We start from the raw sequence: 24378 nt of genomic DNA on the forward strand, positions 1-24378 counted from the left end.
CCTCTGTCAGTCTTTCGTTCGCTCACCGACTTCCCCCAGCCTCTCCGAAGACAGATCGTTCCCTTAATCACTCTGGAAAAGAACCCCAAGCCGATATAATATTATAATTAATTAATTCACTAAAAAGGTATTAAATTTCTTTTCCCCCCTGTGGATATTATCTGAATTCATTGACCTTTAGAAAAATCACCCTCTAATTGTAACCAGGTTCAAGTGCATTTCCAGCCTGTCCCTTTTACATTAATAATATCTTCCAGGACTCCACTATGCTGCTTAAATATTGTATAAATTTCACTGCCCCCTCAAAAACGGAGAGAGAGAAAGGCATGAAATGAAAACTGTGAGCTGATTAAACCAGCTCTGGAGTGTGGGGGAAGAGGTAAAAGGACTCCACGGTGGCCTAGGAGACGGACCAACCCACAGCGGGACCCCGAAGCGGCTCGGGACGAGGAATCCCGCATCCCCGAGGTTCCTGTGATCCCAGCTGGGAGGAAAATCCCAGGACCTCAGGACCGGGATGCGGGGGGGCTCCCAGGCAGAGCATCCTTGGGAAAGCAAACTGCCAAGCACTTTGGGGTGCAGCTTGTGGGGAGAAGGGGTCTCAGCACGTCCCCGGCGGCGACTTTGGGGTGTCTGCGTGGCACAGCTCGTGCGAGAGGACTGGGTTTCCAGAGGGGTTTCTAAACACCGAGACAAACGGGGCACTGCTCGTCCCAGCCTGGCCCCGCCTGGGGTCCCAGCACCTCCACGGCCCCAGGACCGCTGCTCCCCGCATTTCTGTTGCTGCAGCCACTGCTCTTTTCATTCCCGGTGCCTGCTGTCCCCTTTTCTGGTTGCAGGGACAGGGCTCTGCTGCTCCGATCTCAGCAAGACCATGCTCGAACGAGAAGCCAGCCAGCAATTGCTCCAGCATCCGGCACTGTAAATTCAGTGTCAGGCATGGAAAATCCAGCTGGGCGGCTGCTGTCGAGTCTATCGGGTATCCCGGGCCAAAGCTGCCGCTGGCAGAAGGCCCAGCCCTGCCAGGGCCAGCGGAGCGGGGCCATTTGGCTCCGGCGGAGACTTGGGGGTGCAAATTCCTGCTGCTCTGCCCACCGCTCGGGAGGCAGAGCTCAGCCTCTCCCCGCGCCCCAGCTCATCTCGGCCAAATCCGGCACGCGGGGCCGTGCGCAGCCAGCCGGGAGCCGGGGTTTTGCTCCACGGGGCTTGAGCCCGGAGAGTTTGCATCCCATGAGGAAGGGGCTGCTCCAGCATCACTGCTCTGCACGAGCTGCAGCCAGGGCCAGGTCACCTCCCCTGTGTCAGCCTTTGCATCCTGACCTGGATGGTGGGGAAACTGAGGCACGGACCTTCTCCATGAGGGGAAGGTCCCTCTACCTCGCATCTCATTTTCCTCTTCCCAGGGCTTTTTTCCAGCACACCTCTACCCCTCTTCACAACCAGCAAGCCACCGTCCTTCAGCCCCAGCTCTCCTGGCCCTTGGTTTACAGCACACGGCCGCTCCTGCCGAGGCACCAGAAATCCTAACAGCCATCAAACCGTCTGCAGGGGCTCCATGCGCGGCCCAAAGGCCTCCCCAACCCCGCAGCTTTAAAAAGCCGCTGATGGAAAAACAACAGGCCAAACGCATCCAGGGAGTAACCCTTCCAAGCCAGGGACTCACCCAGGGACCAACCTAGCCCCTTCTCCTTGGAACCGATTTCTGGACAGGCATCAGAGGTTTTCCAGTCTCTCCCTCTATTACATGCAAAGATTTACTTGCAAAGAGCTGCTTCTGTTTCTCGAAGCCAAGGCAGCCGTGCTGCCTATTCCCCCACCTGAAAAAGCCATCCCTTCCTCCTGACCTCATCCCAACTGTTGCCACAACAACCCCCGGCACATCACGGGCGGAGGATGGGGCTTCAGGTGGGGAAGGAGCAGCAGGAGCAGCCGAGGCGAGAGCCAGAAAGGAAATGAAGGGAGACGGGGAGAAGGAAAACTCAGCAACAGCCCAGCACCGAGACAGAGGATGGCTTCCAGACCGCAGGTCTGGTTGGTCCCACAGCAGGGGTGCCGTGGAGCCGTGCGAGGTGCCCGGGGAGCCCAAGGCTTGGGGTGGAGCAGGGGAAGCCCCTTGAGCCATCTCCCCCTCCTCTCGCTGCCTCCGCACTGCTCTTTGTGCTGGTCTCCGGGGAAGGGCTGCCTCGCTCGGCTGAGCATCTCGCTCCAGAGGTGCTGAGGGCTGGCTTGGCTAGTGCTCGTTCCTTCTCGCTTCAGGATCAAGCCCATCTTATGTTATAGTAAAGTATTTTTTCCCCTCCCCAAGAAATTTTTTTGTAGAAAATTCTCTGGGACTTGAGAAACAACTTGCCGACAGCGTTTGTGAGGTGGATTGGAGACACGTCTGTACGGCGGTACCCAAAGGACGGTGCTGGGGCGGTCACAGCTCTCTTTACGCACATCTCTGTTTTCAGACAAGTCCAGTCTGACAAAAACCCAACAGAACCGAACCCAGCCCTGACCCCTTTTGCACGGAGCAGCCCACGGGGACGCGGCTGCGTCCTCCCGGCGAGCGCGGCCCAGCCTCGCGGCACTGCGCGTCAGAGGGCTGCCACCCTGTCCCAGCCGGGCGCGGGCCCTTGCCCTGCGCTCGTCACCCCCAGCCTGCGGCCCCTCTGCCCTTCGCCAGCCCAGCTCGCCGTCCAGCCTCTCCCCTTTCCCAGCCTCTCCTGCCACTTCAGGCCCGGGGAGATTAAAAACTCCGCCAGTCGGTTTGCTGGAGGCGCTGAGCGCGCGGGCCGCAGAGCGCAGCGGCTGCTCAGCACCTCTGCCCGCCAGCCCCTTTGGTTTTAACCCCCCTGCGTTTCCCAAAGGCAGCTCAAAGAGGGGGACGGGGCAGCGGCTGAGAGCACAAGCGGGAGATGCTCTCGCTGGCAGCGGGCACCAGCCCCAGTCCAACGCGCCGCGTTAAGGTTGGACGCGATGATCTTAAAGGTCTTTTGCAACCTAAGCGACTCTGTGAGCTCTCGGGGACCGGCAGAGCCCAGCATCAGCCGCCGGGGAGAGCTGTGTTGGTACGGGGGGGTCCTGCACCCCGCGGCGCGGGCAGCCGGGGACGCGCATCGGCGGCCGGGCGAGGCCGGGCCGGTTCCCCCGCCGGAGCCCCGGGCTCTCCGGCAACGGTCTGGCTCTCTCTTGTGGCTGCTCAGCCCCGGTGCAGCCTCGCTGCTCGCCCCCGCCCCGGGCGCCCGGTGCGCGCAGGGCACGGCGCCGCCTCCGCCCGCCCCGGGACGCGCCCCCCCCCCCCCCCCCCGAAAAGCCGCGGCGCTGCGCGGGGCAGCGGGGACACAGCGCCCCAGGCCAGCGGTGCCACGGGGGGGGGACGGAGGCGAGGACCCCCCCCCCCGGTGCGGAGCCCCCCAAAGTCCCCCCGGGGCGATGGCGAAGGGCCGGGAGCGGCCGTGACCCCGCCGCCCGGTCCCCGCCCCGCCGCTCCCTCCGTCCCCGCAGGCAGAGCCCGGCCGCAGCTCGTCACACCCGCCGCGGCCCCAGCCAGCGCTCCCTCCCTTTTATATCCCACTTGGAGCCTTGACACCGGTTTTTTTTTTCCGTGGGTGGCTCACAGGCTGTAATTAAGAGCCCTTCTCTCCCGCCTGCCCCAGCTCCCGTCTCCAGCAGCTGCTGTTTAAGCGAAGGAAACCCCCTTTCGTCCTCTCTCTCCTTTATAATTTTTTTTTTTCCTCCCTTCCGAACATAAAGGGATGACAGTGCTCCAAGCCAGGGTCTTTTGCATTTCTGAGTTGGTTCTGTTAATTGGAAGGAGGGTTAAGAATCTGCAAGGTCGTTTCAATCTACATCTGACCTTCAGAGTAATCCTCTATGCCAACACCAGAGCATGTCATTAAAATGAGGCCCTCTACCATATCCCGGCATCCCTTTATTCTCTCCTTGTGCACATTAATTGCTCATAAGTTGATTTGATCTCCCTATTCTGCAAGAAGTAAATTGCCCTCTTATTTTGCCATTTTCATCCTGTTTTCTTAATTAGGCCCTTAAAAATCTCTAGGGCCTCAGCCGGGCCGCAGGCCTCATCCTGGGAATAAATTTTGATCTCAGCCTGATAAAGAGTGAGCAAACCCGGAGATTGAACAATGTCATTCTCCCCCCGCCCTCCCCTCCGCGCTATTCTCTTGACATGAAAAGGCTATCAGTTTTTCTCTGTGTTAATATAGGAAATAATTCACACTTCAGGCGTTGTTCTCTATTTAGTGTTCACACTCCCCAGATAAATCAAATCAGGGATTTTTTTTTTTTTTTGAAGTGTCTGAAACTACTTACTCTTTCTCCCCCCCAGCGTCCTCGCTCGCTCTTTTCCCCTCCTTCTTCTTTTAATAAAGTTTCCAAGATTAGCCCCTGTGATTTTCCATCCTGGGAAGTCTATTTTAAGGTGGATTTTCTTTTTTTTTTTTTTCTTCCTTGCGTGTGTGTTTAACGCCATCACGGAGGGGAGCAGGGGGCAGCAGGGACCTGGCACGTGGCTCCGCAGGCAGAGGAGCGCAGGCAGGGTCTGCAAATGTGGTATGCGACGAGTTTTGCCAGGCTCAGCCCCAGCCCCACAGGGCAGCGGGAGCCTTTGCAAGCCTATTTTTCCCCTCGCTTGCACTGGGCAGGAGGGTCCCGAGCCCGCAGCAGGTTGGCAAACAGGAGGCGGGGAATACCCTGCCCCAAAGCCTGCCTGTGCCAGGGGCCGGGCTCCCAGAGGGGTTTTGCAGCACCCGGGGTGATGCTAAGCCAGCCCCAGCAGCGAGGAGGGGGCAGCGAAGCCCCCGCGCAGCCCCACGCCGGCTCCAGGGGCCACCCAATGGGTAGGAAACGCACCTGAGCTCCTGGGACGGCTCCCCCATCGCTCTCCCCCATCGCGGACCAGGACAGCCACCGCAAACCAGCACCGCACTCAGCCCCAGGGACACAGCTCCTGCCAGCTCAGCTCTCTGGGGCCTTGGGACTATTATTAATTAAGGGGCCAAGCCTGGTTCCAATTAAGCAATCAGCAGATGGGTCAGCACCTCACAAGTCCCAGCTGTGCTCAGCACCGGGAGCTGTGGACCTCCCCGAAGCACCCGGCTGCGGGGCTGGCACCCAGAGGGACGGGACGGGACGGGACGGGGGGAGCCTGAACACCCCAAACCAGCCTGGGACCGGCTGAATGACAGCAACGTCAGTGCTTCCCCCCTCCGACCGAGCCAGGCTTTCCTGCAAAAGAACCCAAAAACCCAGTCCCCAAGCAGCCCCCGAATGCAGGGCAGCTCCCCGGCGAGACGGGGACGCTGCTGCAGCCCAACCTTCGTCACAGCCTTGGCATCGCCTCCGGGTGCTTCAAGCTCCAGGACCCTCCCTCCCCTGGGAAGAGAAGAAACGGCCCACGCTGCAACACTCCGGGTTGTTGTAAATAAATATATTTTAATGATTTTTCTTCCATTCCAGTTCATTCTTTTATACATTTATTTATAAAACAGTAGTAAAATTTTTTAATCAGAGCACAGTGCATTAAAAAAAGAAAAGAAAAATAAAACAAACAAAAAACCCCCAGAAGATTAAAAAAAAAATAATCCACAACAGTTTACTCATAGCCAGGGAAGACGCCACATCTTGCGCTGAGCAGGGGACGGTCCTCTGCCCGCCGGTGCCAGGAGCGGGCGCGGAGCGGGCACGCACCCCAGCCAGCCCCGCACGTGCCACGGACCACCAGCAAGAGCCCAGCAGAACCACCTTACAGCCACGATAACCCCAAGCGTCCAGGGGCTCCGTGTGCCTGCCCTGAGGCACCCACGCAGACCCCTGGATGCCCGCAGACCCGCAGATCCCCCACGCCTGTGGGTACTCGGCACGGCGTACGGGGTGCCGCCGCCCCGCCGGGGGGATTCTTCTCTTTCCAGGCACTAATGGCAGCGCACGAAGGATGCCAAGGCCTCCTGGGAACACGTGGGGTGAAGCAGCCCCAAACCCGCCAGCACACATCCCAGTGCCCGGTGTCCCCTCTGCTCCCCTCCCTGCAGCCCCGCAGGGCAGCAGCCAGCCCCTGCCCTGCCCAGCGCTCCAGGACACCCCCGACATGGCCTCCCGCCTCCTTTCCCCCTCTCCTCCCCACCTTCTGCACTTCCCCACACCCTCACGACAGGCACCTCTCCAGGGGGGCACCGGGGCCGTCCCCCACCTCGCAATCCCAAATCCAGCCACGATGGAGCAAACTTGTCCCTGCTTGGCTGCGCTTCCCCCTCGCGGTCCCAATCCCATGACATCCCCCATCCTTGGTCCAGGATGGGGTGCACCCAGTGACCCCCATCCCCGCATGGGCTCCCGTACATCCAGCCCCAGCTCCCACGGCCCGGGGGGTGACGCTGAGCTATAGTGTGGGATCACAGAGGGGTCTCCTCGCCCAAGCCTTCCCCGTGCTCCCCTTCGGGCTCTACAACAAATTCGTGCAGTATTTTCGCTGTGAAGAGCATCCCCCTCCCCTGCCCAGCTCCCTCCCCGCCACCAGCCAGGCTGAGAAGGCAGAAGATGATGCGGAGCCCAGAGCAGCTCCCCATCACCGAGCTGTCCTGGCTGGGGAACCAGCTGGCAACGCTGGGAAGAGAAATAAACCCCACAAGTCAAAGGCAGAGAGCGGCGTTTGGCAGAGGTTTGGCAATCGGTACAAACCATCCCCTGGTCCCCGGCCAGAGCCTGGGCCTCCACGCCCAGATGTGGGGCAGGACATCTGCTTTCAACAAGTATCCCCAAAAAAAAGTGTAAAAACCCTTCATCCTTCCAGCTGAAGGGCCACAGCTTGGCGTTACGGGGCAGAGGCACCTCTGCAGGGATGTCTCGAGGGAGGCTGAAGGTCGCCTGGCACCATGCAGCCCTTGTCCAGAGGCCAGCGAGGCTTTGGGGTGGTGGGTGCTGCCAGACCCCGAAGGGGGTCCCCCTGCAAGGTGGGGGTCACAGCGGAGGGTTGACCGAGCATCAAACACCCCATCCTGGCCTTTTGGGAAGCTCTCAATGTTGACCCAAATTGGTAGCCTCAGACCCAGCTCACTCGGACAACACCCGCTGCGCCCCGTGAATTAACTTGCTCCAATTAAGCACCTCTTCTCCCTCCAGCCCTGCGACCCGCAGAGGCAGCGGGTGCTCCGAGGAAGGAGGAACTGTGAAGGACGTGGCACCGGGAAGCATCTGCGGGGCTCGGAGGCCACTGCTAGGGAAGACTCGTTGGGGATGTGAGCTCCCAGAGCGGGGCGGCAAGGAGGCAGCAAGCCAGACAAAAAGCTCTGAGCATCGTCCCGCTCCTCTCCTCCCAGGGACTCGGTGGCTCCTGCCCGCCCTGGCTCTGGGCCAGCACCCTGGGGAAGGGGGACAGTCCGGGAGGGTTTCGCTGAAAGGCAAAGCAGCCGAGATCACGCTCCTGGGCTGGGGAATCTGCAGTCAGGCCAATGCCACGGCAAGCCAAGAAGGTCCGCTCCAGCTCCTGGCAAAAAAAAAAGCTTGCGAAAGACAGGGCGGTACCCGGCGAGCCTTGATCCGAGACCCCCATTGCATAGAGAAAAGGTACTCCTACGTAGACTCAAGTGCGTGGCAGGACGGGCTCCTCCTGCGAGAAGAGTGCCCTGTAACTTCACTAACCAAACTTGAAGGTCCAGTCTTCGCCCCCAGCGTCGGAGCAGCTCCTCGTCACAGCATGTCTGTATCCTCCATGCTGAAGCTGCTCCGGCGACTGCTGGCCTTGGAGGCCTCCGGGGACATGGCCGAGAACAAGGGGTCGGAGGCCAGAGGCAGCATGGTGTCCTGCATCAGCATCAAGTCCAGCTCCTTCTTGGATAGGGATGGGAAGGAAGCGCTGTGGCCAGGCTCCAGGCTGTCCGGGAAGCCCCGGGAGCCGTCGTCAAAGCTCAGGCTGTGGGTAAAGTCCAGCTGGTGGTAGGGAGACTGGGGTGGTGGAGGCAGCGCCGGCTGCGGCTGTGACTCGGGGTCTGGGGGTGGCAGCAGCGGCTCCAGCGTCCCCTCGTCCCCGCCGGCTTCTTGCTTGACCACCTGCTGAGCCAGCTCGGCCACGTTGACGCCCGAGGGCGAGGAGGTGGGCAGCCCGTGGACGCGTGCCTGCATCTCCAGCTCCTGCCAACAGAGCACAGGAGGCCTTTGGTGGGGACATCGCGCACGGAGACATGGCACAGGGGCATCCACGGAGGTGGCAGGGACAGAAGGACCGAGCTCATAGGGAAGGAGCCCGTGGAAGAGGTGAAGGGTGGAAAATGGTGACGAATGCAAAGCTCAACAACACTCGCTGTGGTGACCTGAGCCTCAGACGTCTGGTTTGTCTGAAGACTTTGTTCCTGGTGACTTGACAGCCCTAAGGGGGAGGAGAGCCCCTGCCCGTCCCCTCGGTGGGGCAGGAGTGAGCTGCTCGGGGGGCTGGAGCAGAGCGGAGGGAGGGAAGAGCACAGGGAAGCTCACCTGGATGCGGAGCAGCAGCTGCTTATTCGTCATCTCCAGACGCCGTGAGTGGTTCTCCAGGTCTCGTGACCTCTGCAAGTCCTTCTGCATCCTCTTGATGTAGTCCACAGACGCCTTCAGGATTGTCCCTTTGTTCCAGCGCACGTCTCTGCCGTGCAGGATGGAAAAAGAGATTGCCACCTGCGTGCCAGCAACGTGCCTCACCCCTGCTCCACCAAAAAGCCCCTCTGCAAGTATCGCCTGCCACGGGACCGAGCGTCGAGCAAGCCCACGAGACCCACAGTTATCCCAGCCCCGCAGAAACCACTGATACGTACAGGTCGTTGGCCTTGGGGATCAGCATCCCCAACTCTTTGATGCGGTCGTTGATGTTAAACCTTCGCCGTCTCTCGACTGCAGGGAGAGAAGAGAGGGAAGGCGGTGAGGAGGCAGCAAGAGCAGGAGAGGCTCAGTGTCCCGCAGACCCCACTGGCCATGCTGCTGCTCCCGGCTCGTGGGGCTGGGAGCCTCCGTCGTGCCCTGGCCAGGCCCTCCAGAGTCAGGGGGCTCAGGGTGAGAAACCTCTGGGGCCAACCCTTCGGCACCTTGCTCCTGTCCATCGCCCCGGCTGCTCTGACCTTCCCCCAGTGCTGACGAGAAGGACAACGGGGCGTCTCCTGCACCGGAGACATTTTGCAGAGCCAGCAGAAAGAGGGAGCCACGGCAGGGGGCTGTGGGGGTGCTTCCTGAGGGCCAGATGGGATGGGAAGGGGGACCCAGCTCGGAGAGAGGGGAACGAGGATGGAGAGCAGTGAGGAAAGGGCTGCAGGGGTGGGAGAGGGAAAGCTGTGCCACCCGCGGGCAGCCAGCGCCAAACTCACTCAGGTTGTGATTGTCTTTCTTCTGGCGCTCTTTTGCCAGGGCTCGGCTCTCAGCATCTGCAACGGAGACCCACGATGTCACCCGGAGGAGACGAGGCTGCATCTCGCCCCGCGAGCATCCCGGGCTGGCGGTGGAGCGCCCCAGCATCCCCCAGACCCTCCTCCCCACCCATGGGGACAGGGCACCCCGGCCGGCTTTGATGCTCGCCATCACCGCCGGCTCCCCGCCAGCTCTGGGGCCAGGGACGTACCTGTCAGCTCTCTCTTCTGGGTGAGGTCGGCGGGGCAGGAGCTGCTGGTGACACCTACGAGAGAGGCCGTCACCTGGGGGTCCCCGCTATAGACATTCATGTGACTGCTGGACATCGGCAGCTGAAAACCAGAGGGACAGGCGGGTTAGCTCCATCCAGGGCCATGGGACCGGGGTTCAAGCCCAGCTGCTTGGCCTCTGGGATGCGAGTGTGTAGCCCAGGAAGGTGTAATTGTAAATAACTATAATCAGAGTAGCAAAGAAAACAGGACTTCAAAGGGCACAGCTGATCCCCTCCCATGGCCGGCCTCTAAAATAGGGCAGATGAATCGCATCCGAGAAGGGCCCGGCAGGATGAATCCCACTGGGAGGCGCAAGCTGGCACACAGATCCAACCCAGGAGACGGGGCCACTCCGAGCAAGCTTCTGGCTGGGAAACCTCTCCCAGCACCAACGTCCCCCTGCGCTGCAGCGGCCGCTTGGTCCCTCCCCACACCCCTCTCCCGCCCTTCCAGCTTTGTATGGGGCTCCCAACCGTCTTTAAAGAGGAGAAGAAGCTGAAGAACTGGCTCTCGCAGTTGCAGAAGGGAGCTCTCGCTGCTTCCCTTCCCCCAGGTCCCCAGGGACACGGTCCCAGGGCTGAGGCTGGGTTGGGCTGGCACCTGGGCATCGCTGCAGGGATGTGGCAGAAGGACACGTCCCCTCTGTGCCACCTCCATCCCCAGCACGCATGGGGCTGCGGGACCCCCAGGCCACCCTCCCTCCCGCAGCCTGGGGTCTGATCTCTTCCTAACGTGCATCAGAGACTCACTGTGTTGGGCATGTGGACTTCAGGGTTGATGTAGCCCAAAACGTCATCCAGGCGCATGATGTCATCGATGACCTCATCGAACTGAAAGGGAAAGGTGTAAGGTGCCAATGGGCTTCTCTGCCCTTTCCAGCACCTTTGCCTTCCGCAGCAGCTCGGTGGCACCTCCTCACCTCCCGCTCGGGGTTGGAGCCGATGTTGAGCATGGCCATGGGGCTGTTGGGCGCACTGTTGCCCGCCGAGGAGGACATGACGTGGCTGGGTCGGATGCCAGGGGACGCGGCAGGGGGTGGCTTGGGAGAGTGGCTGACGGGGCTGACGTGGGCAGCAAACTTGTTCCCGTAGGTTTCGGAGAGATAAGCCTGAACCTTCTTGTCCCGCGACTTCTGCAGGTGGTACGTGGTGGGGTTCTCCAGGTAGGACTGGACCTGCAAGCAGACAAACCATCAGGGATCTCCCGCGCCCCCTCGGCCCCGGGGCAGGGGGGACACCCCCGGCACCGTACCTTGAGGACCTCTCCGGGCACGGGCGGTGGGGACTGGTAGGGGACGGGGGTGTTGATGGCCGGGGTGGAGGCCACCGGCATGCGCTGCTGCTGCATGTAGTTCATCATCATCTGCTGCTGCACGCGCTCCCTCTCGGCCTCCTGCTGCGCTTGCTGCTTCATCAGCTCCATCCGCAGGCCGATGCGGGACGCCATGGTGCTCCGAGGGGGTGGGACACGGGCGCCCACCGGGCACAGAGGTGACCCTGAGAGGAGGACACGGCACATCAGGAACAGCCTATTTCGCAGCAGGGAAACTGAGGCACGGGGAGGGAGCAGACATCCTGGAGCACCCGTACCAGCCGGTGACTAAGCCAGGACGATCGCCCCAGCGCCAGACGGATGGGTCTGCCCTCCTGCCACAGCTCCCCGCCGTGCCACCGCTCTCCCCGGGGACAGCCGGGACACCTTGGGGAGGACGGGGAGGGCAGGGAGCAGCCGGGACCCCGCGCCCAGCCAGCCTGGACTCACGTACCACCCGGTTCAGCTGGAGCGTGCTTTGAGCCACCAACTTCCAAAACACCGGAGCAAAGCCAGAAGGGCCGGGAAAAGCCAGAGGCCGGGAGCAGAGCGAAAGGGAAAGAGAAAGCAAGGGAAGAGCAGGAAGAAAATGCCAGCGGGTGCCAGGAGCTGGAGGCAGGGTTTAACCCTCAGCCCGGCTGCCCCGAAACCTCAGCTCCAGCGCGGGATGAACAACGCGGCTTCTGTGCGGGGCCGGCACGCGAGCACGGAGGCGGGGGGGAGGCGTGCGAGGCCCCCGCACCGCACAGACCAGCCCTTGTTCCCCCGTACAAAGGGGACGGCGGCCCGTGGAGGGGCGGGAGAGGCCGCCGGGGCGAGGGGAGCTGCCCTGGCCGGGCTCTCCGGGGCACGACGATGGCTCTCCACGGGGCTGGTTTCCCACGTGGGGCTGGGATGGGGATGCGGGAGATGCTGTGCGGGATGGGGGTCTGGACCACAGCATCCGCAGGGCAGGAGGTAAAGCAGAGCACAGAGCCCAAAGCAAACGCTGCCAGGGAACAGGCGGGAGCCAAACACCCGGGGTTTGCTCTGTGGCACCATAACCAGACAAATCTGGAGGGTTTTGCTATTTAAATATAATGCATAATTGCAGACAAAGGGGCCACAGTGGATACAACACACCGGGGTTTCGGCGAGGCATCTGATACACAGTGCCACGCGATATCCTAAGGGGGAAATTAAATCAAGCCAGCATGGACAGAAATACGATTACATGGATCAAGAGCCAGCTATTGAACAGCAAGAGGAAGGTAATTAATTAGACATGGTGGCCTGTCTAAAGGGGGATGGGAGAAGAGCAGCCTGGGACAGTTATCAATCGGAGCTTCGTTAAGACGGCTGCCGCAAACGGCCTTAGAGCAGGGAACAGGGGGATGTTTGAGACAAGCAACAGCAGAGCCCTGGGAAAGGACCCAGCGACGCCAGGGACTTATCCGTGCACAGTGGATAAAACAAGGCTGAAGGGGGATAAATCAGAGCCGAGGCACAGGAGGGATGTAATAGCCCCAAATATTGAGCTCAGGGTGAGAGGAAAAGCCTCCAAGAGCTGTGAGGAGATGGGATGAGCCATCGTGGCATGGAGGGACTGGCCGTGCTCTGCAAACCCCACTGGGGCCGCACAGCCGGGGCGCGGCCAGGGCGGGAAGGGGGAGAGGCGCTGGGGCCGCACGAGACAGACGTTTTCGGGGGGCTTCCAGCACCAGGGGAGAGTGGGAAGAGGATTTCAAGCCGCGCATGGGAAACTTTGCAGTCAGCCCCCGTGTTTGCAAGCAAGCAGCCACCCACGGCCCTACAGAGCACCGTGAGCAGGGCTGAGCGTGCCCCGTGGGTGGCTGCACGGGGACCCCGGCTCAACGGTGCGGGGTGGGGGGACAGGACGGGGAGGAGGAGGAGGAAACCGGGGTGGCCGGGATCTCCGGCACTGGGGAAACCCAGTTTCAAGGGTGAGGACGGAACTGCCTCGCTGCAGAGCCGGGGGGATCCGGGCTCTTCTCCGAAGGGCAGCCGGTACGTGGGGGCAGGACGGCGTCATGTGAGGCATGCCGAGGTGTAGCCACCCAAATCACGGCACCCACTCAGCCCCGCTGGCCCCGGTCCCACCACCCTGCCTGGCTGCAGGATCCCCCCAGCTGCCCCTTTATAAGAAACGGGGGTGGGGGAAGCCAAAAGCGCTGCCCTCTCCCCCTGGGAAACTCCCGAGAAGGGGAGCTGCCGAGGGTGAGGATGGGGAAGGGTGGCCAGAGCCGGGCCCGATAAGGGGAGGGGAGAAATCAGGTCAGGTTTAAAATAACCTGCTTGGTTCTGCTTGGCTTCCCCCCGCCCCCCGAAACACTGAGCAGCTTCTGCTTTCGCTCTGAGTCAGCCCCGGCGGGAGGGCGGTGGGCGGGAGGGCGGCAGCCGGCGGTGGGAAAGGATGGGGACCCGGCCCGTGCCACAGTGCAGGCACCCCACCCCCGGGACGCGTCCCGCCATCCCTTGGTCCAGGGGGCAGAAATAAAGCACATGGGACAGCGGCTCCATCTGGGATGCCTGGGAAGGTGAAAGATGTTAGCATCCCAGAAAAAGCACACCCAGCGGCTCGCCCGCTGAGCCGGAGCCGTCCCCATCCCAGGGGCAGCCCCAGCTTGGTCCCCGCCTGGAGGGGAGCCCAGCGAGGGTCCGTCCCAGTGCACGGGCAGCAGCTTGCCTGGCTCCAAGCAGGCAGCACGGCCGGCCAGGGCATGCCCGGGCATTGGGTTTCCTGGCGGGCGCTGCCAGGGCACCTGCTGGGGACATGTCCCCATCGGTCACGGAGAGGGAAGAGCAGAGGAGGGGAGGGAGGAAGGTGGTGGGAGGCCCAGGGTGGCTGATGGAGCAACTGGAAAGGGATGGAGAGGGAAAAGAGGGGCTGAAGGGCGGGAAGGTAGGAGGGAGCAGGGAAAGGGTGGACGGCCCCAGCAGCTCTCCACACCCCGACTCCACCTTTCCTGTCTGGAGAGCGGGGACTGGTGGCAGGGGGGACACAGGGTGGCTCTTCCATGCCTGGAGCAGCCGGTACCCAGGTGGGCCCTCGACCCCCTGCCCATACCACAGGGTGCACTGCCCAGCGCCGACCATCGGCAGGAGAAGCCGCAGAGCCGGGCTGATCCTGACCCCCGCCGCAGCCCCCAGCTCTGCGGGGCAGCCCAAAGCACCGGCCCGTCGAGCCAGGAAGACAGGGAAAAGGGAGTGATTTCCCAAAGGAAACTCTTCTTGTGCTCCAAAAACAGAGACCCTGCCCCTGCCTCCTTGGAGCGGGGGAAAAAGCTAATCCCACTTTGCTGCAGGATCGCATCCTAAGCCAGAGCCGCGGGCTCCATCAGCGCCTGGGGGCTGTCCAGGCACCAGCCGTGCTCCGCCGCTGCACACCAGACCCACCGCTGGGACAGCGCGCAGGGCCGGAGCCAGGGAATTAATCTCCCTTCAAAATATCTCTGCTGCTATTTAGCGACACGGTTATTTCTGGACCTTTCTTGCTTTTCTTCTGGGGGTGTTATTTCATCAAGAGCCCAACGCACTCCCCCCGCACCAGGGCGGCACTTGGGGGTGGCTCCAGCCGGAGAATCGCCAGTGGCACGAGAGCTGCCCTGACCCTTGCTTGTCCCCCGCAGGACTTTGCACGGCCCTGAGCTGTCCCCTGTCCCCACGGGAGCCCAGCGCCACTGCAACCCAGGCTGTGACAGCCGGCGGCGCGGGGCTGGCTGCTCAGCAACCGCCGGTACTTTCTGGAGTGACATCAGGTGCTGCTCCGCAACGCGCGGGGCCGGGCTGCTGCTGGACCCGCTGCAGAGCGCTGGCGTGGGGCACCCGGTGCCACCCCGAAGGGAGAAAACACCCGGAGCCGCAGCACCGTCCCCGCACCCACGCGGCACCCCACCGCCTCCTCCCCGAGCGCATCGCTGCGCCCAGGTGTGGGTTAGAAATAAAAGCTGCCCTGAAGAAATAAAAGCTGCCGTGAGGCAGTTTCCAGATTTAGCCCCTGCGAAATACAGGGGGATCGCGTTACCCTCCCTGGGCAGCCCGCAGGGAAGCAGCGCCCACGCTGCCCATCCTGCCTGCAACGTAGGAGCACACACACACACTCTGCAAATGCAACGCATCGCCTGCCCACCCCTCCGAAAGCTGGAGGGAGAAGAGGGGAGCGATGCCCCGCTCAGCCCCGGAGATGGAGCTGAGAAGCCCCCAACTCGTTGCACCAAGGAGCCGCCTGCCCAGCCCCGCTCCCTCGCCTGTGGTTATTTCCCGGTCGATCGTGGCCGTTTATGAGTGGAAAAATCAATCGGCAGCTTGAGCCAGGAGCGGGGACCCCTGGGGAAGGAGGGGAGCCAGGCAGGGGCCGTGCCGCCCACCCGCCCGCCGCTCTGGGCCGCTTCATTGATAACCGAGAGGGCAGCGAAAGGAAAGGGAGAAGAAAGAAGTGAAAACAGCTCCGCTTCTTGCTACTGGCAGCAAGCGTCCGCCGAGCCTTCCTTCCTCGTTTTTCATTTTCAAATACTGCGTGGGGGCAGAGCCGCAGGGGCGGCGAGCGAGGGAGCCCAGCGCACCCCAGCCCGGGCAGGGCGAAGCACCCGCTGCCGTTTCGGCGCAGGCAGCGGCTGGCTGGGTCCGGGCAGCTGGGAGCCCAGCGGTGTTTGCTCCGCACCGAGTTTTGCTCCAACAGCACTGAGCTGCCACCCCACCGGGCACCCGCAAAGCCACCCCATGGGTGCCCGCAGCCCAGGGACGGGCTCCGCTGCCACCTCGCTGCGTGGGGAAGGGGGACGACGGGGCAGGGGTTACCTGGGCGCGGGACGGCGGGGCCAGGGGGTTCTCCGGGCACCGGGGCCAGCAATTCGCAGCTCCTCCGTGCTCCTCGCTGGGGCCAGCCCGGCTCCTGCGCTGGCCCTGCGTTTCCTCATTTTCAGGACCCTGCTTTTAACGCAGCAGCAGCCACGCGGGGTGCAGGGGGGGGAAGTTGCAAAAAACCTCCAAACCTGCTTGTTTTTCTCACTGCAACACAGGAGTTAGCAATCGAGCTGAGAAAAGGCACAGCAAAAATAGATGCAGCCACTGCCGCCGGGCGATCCAGGGTGCCAGAGCCCAGGCTGGGTCTGCCCCACGGCGTCCCCTCGGGAGCTGCCGGCAGAGCGGCTGCAGTGCTGCCTCTGGTGACATCCCTGCCTGAAAATACACCGAGGGACAAAAGCTGTCCCTTGTCCCTCCAGGGGACGTGGCAGGCAGGGATCCCGCACCCTCTGCGTGCCTGGAGCGGGTGCAGAGCAAGCACCAGCATCACACATCCGGATCTGGCCCCGCAGGCTGCCAGGCAGCACGTGGGGTCCCTCCGGCACCCACAGCTGGTCCCCACCAGGTCGGCGATACCAGTGCCGGCCAGCACCAGCCAGCCTGGCGATGGCAAAGCCAGGGAACGACAAGGATGCCTGGGTGCCGCCCCATGCAGCTGGCACAGTGCCGGGGACCCCCCCATGCCCCCGTTGTGCAAAGCCGCTTTGCACCATCTCCCCTTTGCAGCCGTGCGGGGTGTGCCACCGTCCCACGAGGGCACCGCGGCACCTCCCCGTGCACCCTGAGCAGACCGAGCTCCCCTGCTCCCCCCTGGGGAAGCCCCCCTGGGCCGGGCCGGCGAGCCGCTGCCGTGCCACCCCGCCAGCAACGCGGCTGGCACCCATCCGCTCCCGCGCAGCTGGGACCAGCCCCGCAGCCTCTCCCTCAGGGCACTCGCCCTGACTTGGCAAGGCCACCACAGGGGTGATTTATGCCGTGCCAGCGTACCCGCGGTGTCAGGAGTCAGGTAACACCGGCAGCCAGTGGGAAGAAGGCCGGGGTCCTTCATCTTCATCGGCACGCAGAGGAGCGCAGTGCCGCAGCTGGCAGCCCCAGAAAGGGGTCCGACCAGGGCATTAGGAAGGGATTCCTCATCACAAGGGTGGCCAAACCCTGGCAGCGGAGCAACGTCCATCCTTGGAGACCCCGATCTAATGCCAACATTGGCCATGCTTGGGGCTGGACCAGAGGCTCCAGAGGTCCCGTCCAGCCTACGCCCCTCTGGGATGAGGATGGGGCGGCGGGAAAGGGAGGGGAGCAGCCCCGTTTCCAACCCCAGAGAGCAACAGTGCCCTCCCCATCACCCGCCCAGCAGGCAGGAGGTGGGTCAGGCAGGAGATGGGTCAGGCAGGTGGATGGCCAGAGCCACCCCAGCCCCGTCCAGAGGCGCCTTCCCCGCGCAGCGAGCACGCAGCCCTGAAAGGGAGAAGGAGAAGGCGGAGGGACTTGGCAAATAAAAGCCGGGGTCAGTTGACAACACCAGCGAGAGACTGAGTCACCAGGACTGTTTTTAGCCCCGGCATCTCAGAAACGTGGACCGTGGCGTTGTTAACAGGCGCTTGGGTCAGAGGCCAAATGTTTTCCCTTCCATGCATTAAATACCGCTCCTGGAAGCGGCCCAGGTATCCAGCACAGTAAAAACATTAACACAAGTCTTGTATGACAGCAGGACCCCAGCTAACGTGGTCCCCAAACTGCCCAGGTAAGCTCGCCTCGCGTCAGGGACCTGGTGGAGGGAAAAGCATCAGTGCCTGGGTACCAAGAGCCAGGGCTGAGTGTCCCTGGTCACGGTGTCACCCCTGGGGCAGAATAAATGGGGTCCCTAAAAAAGCCCCCTGGTTCTGGTGGTGCCAAGGGATAGCCGTGAGAGCCCACCTGTGCGTGGCAGCTGTTACGAGGCTAATAACACACAGCCCGGCTCCGACAGCTCTCCTTCACCCCAAAAAGCCCCTCTGCCCCGTGTGGCACAGCTGGGGGACGGCACGCACGCCGTCACACCGGCCAGGCACCGCGGGAGGAGGCTGGCACCCGCGGGCCAGATCCGGGTGCAGCTCCCGGCACAGGGCTGGGGGAGGCAGAAGGACCCCTGGGACCCCACCACACTGGGGCCAGACCCTGGCTCCGCGGTCGCTCCAAACTGGAGCAAAAGCCTTTCCTGCAGGCTGGCTGGTGCGGTGCAGGAGCCCTGATTGAAACATCACTGTCCAACCGACTGCCCAGGGAATTCACAGCCCGCCAGCGCAAACAGCCCGAGCCGACAAGTTCCTGCCCTCCCCTCCCGCCCCCTGCCCGACAGCGGCAATTAAAAATAAAAGTGTTAACAGGCAGAAGGACGTTCCTCGGGCGAGGACGAGCCAACGGCAGCACAGTGGCCGGGGACGCGCCGGGGCTGAGTGATTAATCAGCCCCGTATCGTGTCTGCCTTTCAGCGGGGAGGCGAGGAGAGGAGCGGGGTGACCTTGGAGGGGCCTTGGCCACGCCGGCGGGGAAGGACGCGCGGCCGCACCGCGTCCCGCTCACCTCGGCAAAGGTCGCGCGCTCCCAAGCGCACGGGAGAGGGCTGGGAGCGGGGCCCCGCGTGCAACCCCCGGCCAAAGAGCAAACCCCGTCCCGCTCCAACACGGGCTGTCTCCAAACAACTTGGGTGTTGGTGGTTTTTTTTAAATAACTGCATAAATGAGCAATAAGGGGAACCGGCAGAACAGCACCATCCCTGGCCCCCAGCCTGGTTCCAGCCGGGCAGATGCAACACACCTCAGTGCTGGGGTTTAGAGGCACCGCGTGCCCCAAAATCCTAGAAACTGCCCTGGAAAGTGGGGACACTCAGCAAAACCAGCCCTTGAGGTCCACGCGCCCCAAGTTCATGGTGCCACTTGCCACGAGCAGAAGGCGCGAGGTGACAGCGGCCGCCCCGTGTCCCCCCCCTCTGCCGGAGGCGCTCCCAGCGCCGCCCCCATCCCTCCTCCCTCCCTCCCGCCGCGGCCCCATGCTGCTGGAAGGAGGTAATATTTATAAATACGCCGCGTCCAGCCCCCAGCGCCCGGCCAGGAAGGTTCTCAGAAGGCGGATTTCATGTAACCGTACCGCGGCCAGCAGCCCCAGCGCCGTGGCCGCCCCATCCATGGGAGCCGCAGCTGTTCCCCGGCCCCAAGAATAAACAAGTTAGGGACAGCCTGTGACTTGTCCTCCCAAACAGCCCCAGGGCTCTCCCCGCCACCGTCCCGGCCCCGGCAGCACCTCTCGTGTCCAGGGGAGCACCCAGCCATCGCCGCTTACCCGCAGAGGGGAGGTTTCTCCTCTCCCCTCCTTTCCCCCAGGCTCCGTCCGGCGCTTTCCTGCTCCGTGAAGGTCAAACTCAGCTCTCGGGAGCCCCCGCTGCCAATCCAGCCCCTGCCCTGGCACCGTGCCGGTACAACCGGGTCAGGTCCTCGCTACGGGTGCTGCCGCCTCCCCGGCATGAGTTATGCCGGTTTGACCATGAAGGAGCCCAGAGGTTTTTCCCACCAGGCTGGGCTTTCTCCAGGCGAGATCTTTGCCTGCCCTGAGCCTGGAGCGGTCCCCGAGGAGCGGCGGCGGGGCCGAGAGCGGCACCCACCCTGCTGCAGATAAGGCGGGAGCTGCAGCCAGCGCCGAGCCCGCTGGCACCCAACCGCTGCTCCTCCCGTGGGGTTTGCAAGCCGGGAGCGGGGAAATGCTCCCTGTGTGCTGGGTGGCTGCAGACCCCGCTCCGCCGGCCCAACACCACTGCAGCCTCGTTTCCTCCTAAAAATTCCCCATCCCATGCAATTCCCCAAAAATCTGGGGGAAACAGCCCGGGTGAAAGCCAGATCTGCTGCCCTCGCTTGCCCCTGAGGCTCCAAAACCTTCCCTGCCCATCCCCAAGCTCAGCCACTGCCACCAAGATGTCCCAGCCCGGATCCTGCGCCGGGGAGCACCCGCAGCCCCTCCGCTGGCTCCCGATGCCGCGCGGCGGGGTCCGAAGGTGCCCAGGTCGGGTGCCCCCTCGGCCCTGCTGATTTTGGCACCTGGGCGCTACCGCAGCAGCTGCACAAACTGCGCTGGAGGTTCAGCCGCGCGCTGAAAGGAGAATTTACAACTGAAGCAGAGTCCCTGAATAACGCTGTGCCAGGCGGAGGGGAAGGGACTGAGCCGGGGCGGGGTGATGGGAAACCTTCGGCTTCGCAACTGTTTATACAAGTAAATCACTTTCATTAATAGCATGCATGTATGCGAAGGAAAAAGAGGGATGTAACCGGCAGGGAAGGATGTTGCCTGAGTGTTTCAGGTTTAGCCGGACCGAAAGTTGCACCAATTTAACTAAAGGAGGGGATTTAAGCAGATGGCAGGGTGTGGGGAGTTTGTTTGGAGTTGAATGCACTTGTAGGAAGGGTGACAAAACCCCGTAGCAATTCTTAGAAATCTTGTTAAAAATGAGATGGCACAGCCTCCTTGCAAAGACTGTAGGACCGCGGGGCCGGGGTGGGCCGTGTCACCGAAAGACTTTGAACCCTCCCCAAATGACCCCGTCCAGGAGAACCCACCCGCTGCAAATCCGCCAGGCTGCACCGCCGTGCTTGTCCCCATGCTCCCGCTCCCAGCCCCATAGCACCTACCTCCCCGAAACACCTCCTGAACTGCCCGCCGTGCCTCCGGGGACGGAGCATCCCCCCCTCCCCGGGGGGCTGCAGAGCTCTGCCTCTGTCCTACAGACCTACAGCACAACGCGAGCTGCCGGCGGCCAGGATCCGGCCCCATGCCATCCTCTGGTCCCCCCGCCGCCGCGGCACACCAGGCTGCTTCTGGCGAGGTCCTTCCAGGCAGGCACCCTGCAGCCCCGCTCGCCTCTGTCGCTCGGGGCTCAGTCCTCGTGTGCTCTTCCTCCGCCCGCAGGGAAATCGTGTGGTTTCTTTACTCTTTTTTTTGCAATTTAATATTTATAGCTTTGGTCCGCTGCCTGTTTGTTCAGCAGAAAGCAAGGGGGAAGACGTTTGGAGAAGGAGCGGCTTCTTTAAAGACGGCTGTCAGCATCAGCTGGAGAGGAGCAGGGCCGCATGGGTGCCGGGATCACGCCCGTCATTCCTGGTTTTCTCAGCAATGCGCTGCCTCCGCCTCCAGCCAAGGCGTGGGTCTCCCCTGAAGGCAAGGAGCAGGAACCGGAGCCCATCCTGGGCTCGGCCTCCTGCATCCCGGGGCTGACCATGTCGTGGGACCCTGCGTGCATGCAAATCCACACGGAAAACCCGCTCTGACCGAAACGCAAGTGCCAGGCACAAACCCTGCGGCGGCGCGCAACCTTGCAGTGAATCAGGGGGAACCATCAGCGCTCTTTCTGGACATACCCGGGGGGGGGGGGGGGGGAAGATGAGCAGATATTTCCTGTCTGCGTGTTCAAGAAGAGATCGTCCTTTTCGTCCCTCCAAGCGTTACACCACCAGCGCCTTCCCCGGCTTCAGCTGCGAGGGCGACAACGGCCGTGGCTCGCCCCGGGAATCACCGGCTGCGGGGGGGATGCACCCCGGCCATCTCCACACCGGCACCGCACGGCTCGGCAAAGCCCAAACTGCTGCATCCCCCGGGCTCGCGGTGGTGATGCTACCGCAGAAAGGCCACCATGGGACGCCCATAGCGCTGGAGTCGGGACGGCACAGCGCGGTGGCAGGCACGCGTCGCACCTCCGGGCAGCCTCTGCTCTTTTACGGGGCTGTAAAACACCCAGCACTGGCTCCTGCGGCCGCGAAGCGCCCTGCACATCTCCCACAGCAAAGCGAAGGTCGGGGAAGCCGTCACAAAACGGCTGCCACGGGTCAACGCCGGTGCGGGCTGTGGCCACGGGATGCCACGACGCTGCCCCGGGGACGTGCCAGCGACGCGGTGCCACTGCCAGGCTGCAGTGCCTGCGCCAATGACCCTGCTGCATCAAGTTGAGCCTGGCAAGTTGCTTCCCCCCGGCCCGGTTCCTCTTTGACCGGCACGCGGGACAACCCCACGCAGGGCAGTTACGAAATGGCTCCCTTGCAGTGGGTGCAGCTCGAGGTCCCCCCCCAAAAAACCAAACCACAAACTGCAGCTGTCCCCAGGGACGGCACCCGGAGGTGATGGGGACGTGCCATGCCCAGCGCCGGGAGAGCTCCGTCCCTCCCCGCCATCCACCCGCACGCCCCAGGAAAGGAGGGAGAAACGGCGATCCAGGGCTGAGAGCCCCCCGTGCCAACGCAACATCAGTACCCCCGCACCCCCCCAGCACCCCGCAGCACGGGGAGGGCCGCAGGGAGCCAGGAGGGCATTTCTCACCCCGGTACGTGTGCTTTTGGGAGGGGGCCCCCCCAGCATGGCCCCCCCAGCCCCATTCCCCTGCAGTGGCTGTTTCTCTCCCCGCAGGGCTGTGCTGCTCGGGCTCCGGGGCCACCCCACCCTCAGCACTGGAAATGTCCCCCTGCTCCGATGATTCATCACTTTGCCGCTGCGCACACAGGGCTCTTCCCTTTCCCCACAGCATCGCCGAACACCGGCAAACGGGGAAACCTCGTCACGGCAAAGGCGGTGGCAGGGCACGGGGGGGACCAGGAACACACGTGCCGTAAACTCGGCGCCGCGGAGCGTGGAAAAAGAAATAAAAGACCTGGCTGGGATCACAACCTCCATCCCAAACACCCGGATGCTGGAGTCGCCCTGTTGCCGCCAGCCCCACCCCAGAGCGGTTTCCTACTGATAAGGGCGGGAGGCAAAGCCAGCATCCCTCGGGAGGCAAGGCCAGCATCCCTCGGAAAACATGCCGGCTCCCCTCCACGCACTGCGGGGTCAGCACGTGCCGCTCGCAGCCGCCCGCCGCGGCCACCGGCGCCCACCCCTAGAGCCTAAATCTGGTGGTTTCTCATCCCCAGCAGCCCAATTCCCGAACACCCACCAGCCCCGGCACAGTTGCCCCGCCGGATCCCCCGGCAGCAGGTAAGCGCAGGCTCAGCCACCACCAGCACCCGCAGCAGGGAGAAACCAGCCCCGCTCCCTCCTCCGGCCGGAGGAGCAGCCGTGCATGAAGCCAAGCAAACATGGCAGGGGAAACTAAAGGGGGGGGGGGGGAATCCCCCAAACTCCGCACCTTCGCTGCCTACTCGACTCGCTGCTGTTACATAAAAAAAAAAAATCACAAACTTCCCCCATGCCCCAAGGGCCGGGAACGCGCAGAAGCACTGCGATTCCTGGAAACAGGCCCTGCTTGTCCCAGGGCTTGCACGGGCTTATTTATTTATCTTAGAAGAGCACAACAATAACCACCATATTTTCTCTCTTTTTCTTTTTTTTTTTTTTTAAGGAAATTTCCCCATCATCTGACTCACTGGGGCTTCAGAGGACACGGGCAGGAGGGCTGGTGTAATCCTTCCTGCTTCGCAATTAATTCATGAATATAATTAATCGGCGGCTGTAGGTTAAGTGCAGCCCCCTCCTACGCCCCTGCCGAACTCCTGCTGCCCCGCAGGAGCAAGCTGCAGGCTGGGGGGGGGGGGGCTCTTGGTGACCCCCTAAAAGCTGTGTGGGGTACCCCAACTCTTCCCCTGCCTTCTGCAGACCCCAAAAGCAGCAGGGCTGGGGGGCGGCCAGCTCGCCGGGGGGGACCCACTCTCCTGCCCCCCGGGCCGGGCGGGATTTGCACCCTGTCCCGGGGGGGGATGCACGGAAACCCCCGAGCAAAGCCAGCGCTCCGGCTGTCAGCACCGAGGGCTGGAGCATCCGTGCCTCAGTTTCCCCACGCGTGGGGTGAAGGGTGCGGGGGGGGTTACGCTGGCAAAGGCGACTCGAGCAAGTCCCCTCCGGCTGCCGGGGGGCTCGCAGCCCCGGGGACCCTCGGCCTCTCGGCGGAGACCCCCGGCCCGAGCCCGGGAGCAGCCGCAGCCCCGGCCCGGCTGGAGCCTCCTGCAAGCGGGGGCCGCTCCCGGCGGGGGGGGGGGGGGGGGGGGGGGGCGTTCTTATTTACAGCAAAAGAGAGGGGGGGGAAAAAAAAAAAAGCAACAACCCCGCGGCTGCGGGGTCAAAGCGGGATGGGGCAGCACCCCCCCACCCCCAAAGCGGGCTCCGAGCCGAGGGGACCCCGCTGCACCGCTGCCCCCCCCGGTACCCGCGGTACCCCCGGTGCCCCCCGCCCCGCTGCACTCACCCGGCGGCGGCGGGGCAGAGGGGAACGCCAAGGGGGAACGAAGCGGCGCGGCCCGGCTCGGCTCGGCTCGGCTCGGCTCGGCTCGGCTCGGCTCGGCCCGGCCCGGCTCGGCTCGGCCCGGCCCGGCTCGGCTCGGCCCGGCCCGGCCCCGCCGCTCCCGCGCCGAGGGAGGGCAGCACTGCCCGCCCTGCCCGGCCCGGCGCGGCACGGCCCGGCCCGCTCCGCCGCGCCGCACGCCGGGAGCTGTAGTCCGCAGCGGGCAGGGCTGCCCGCGCCTGCCGGGACTTGTAGTCCCCCGCCCCGGCCACGGCGGGCGTGCGGGTTAGGTGCTTTCCTCCCCAAAACCGGGGGTTGCCACACCCGGAGCGGGCCGAGAGGGCGGGTGCCGGGGGCGGGGGTGAAGGCAGGGCTGTGCCCGGGTCGTGTAGTCCCTTG

The 24378-nt window shown here is 63.3% G+C and overlaps 1 protein-coding gene across 2 annotated transcripts; it reads right to left on the reverse strand.

Annotated features, from left to right (window-relative positions):
- Positions 1-5430: 5430 nt before the first annotated feature.
- Positions 5431-24039, reverse strand: TFEB (transcription factor EB). 2 transcript variants are annotated; one of them, XM_082330487.1, is made up of 9 exons: positions 23944-24039; positions 10893-11137; positions 10561-10815; positions 10391-10471; positions 9581-9701; positions 9330-9386; positions 8787-8862; positions 8470-8617; positions 5431-8130 (listed from the first exon to the last, which is right to left on the reverse strand). In XM_082330487.1, exons 2-9 carry the CDS (start codon positions 11085-11087, stop codon positions 7690-7692), a joined length of 1374 nt encoding a protein of 457 aa, XP_082186613.1. In that variant the 5' UTR covers positions 11088-11137; positions 23944-24039; the 3' UTR covers positions 5431-7689. The 2 variants fall into 2 exon arrangements, with proteins under 2 accessions (XP_082186613.1, XP_082186614.1); XM_082330488.1 differs by lacking the exon at positions 23944-24039 and adding an exon at positions 15750-15824.
- Between the last annotated feature and the right edge of the window lie 339 nt (positions 24040-24378).

Source organism: Platalea leucorodia (genome assembly GCF_965183815.1).
Source record: "Platalea leucorodia genome assembly, chromosome: 19".
In the NCBI taxonomy this organism is placed as follows: Eukaryota; Metazoa; Chordata; class Aves; order Pelecaniformes; family Threskiornithidae; genus Platalea; species Platalea leucorodia.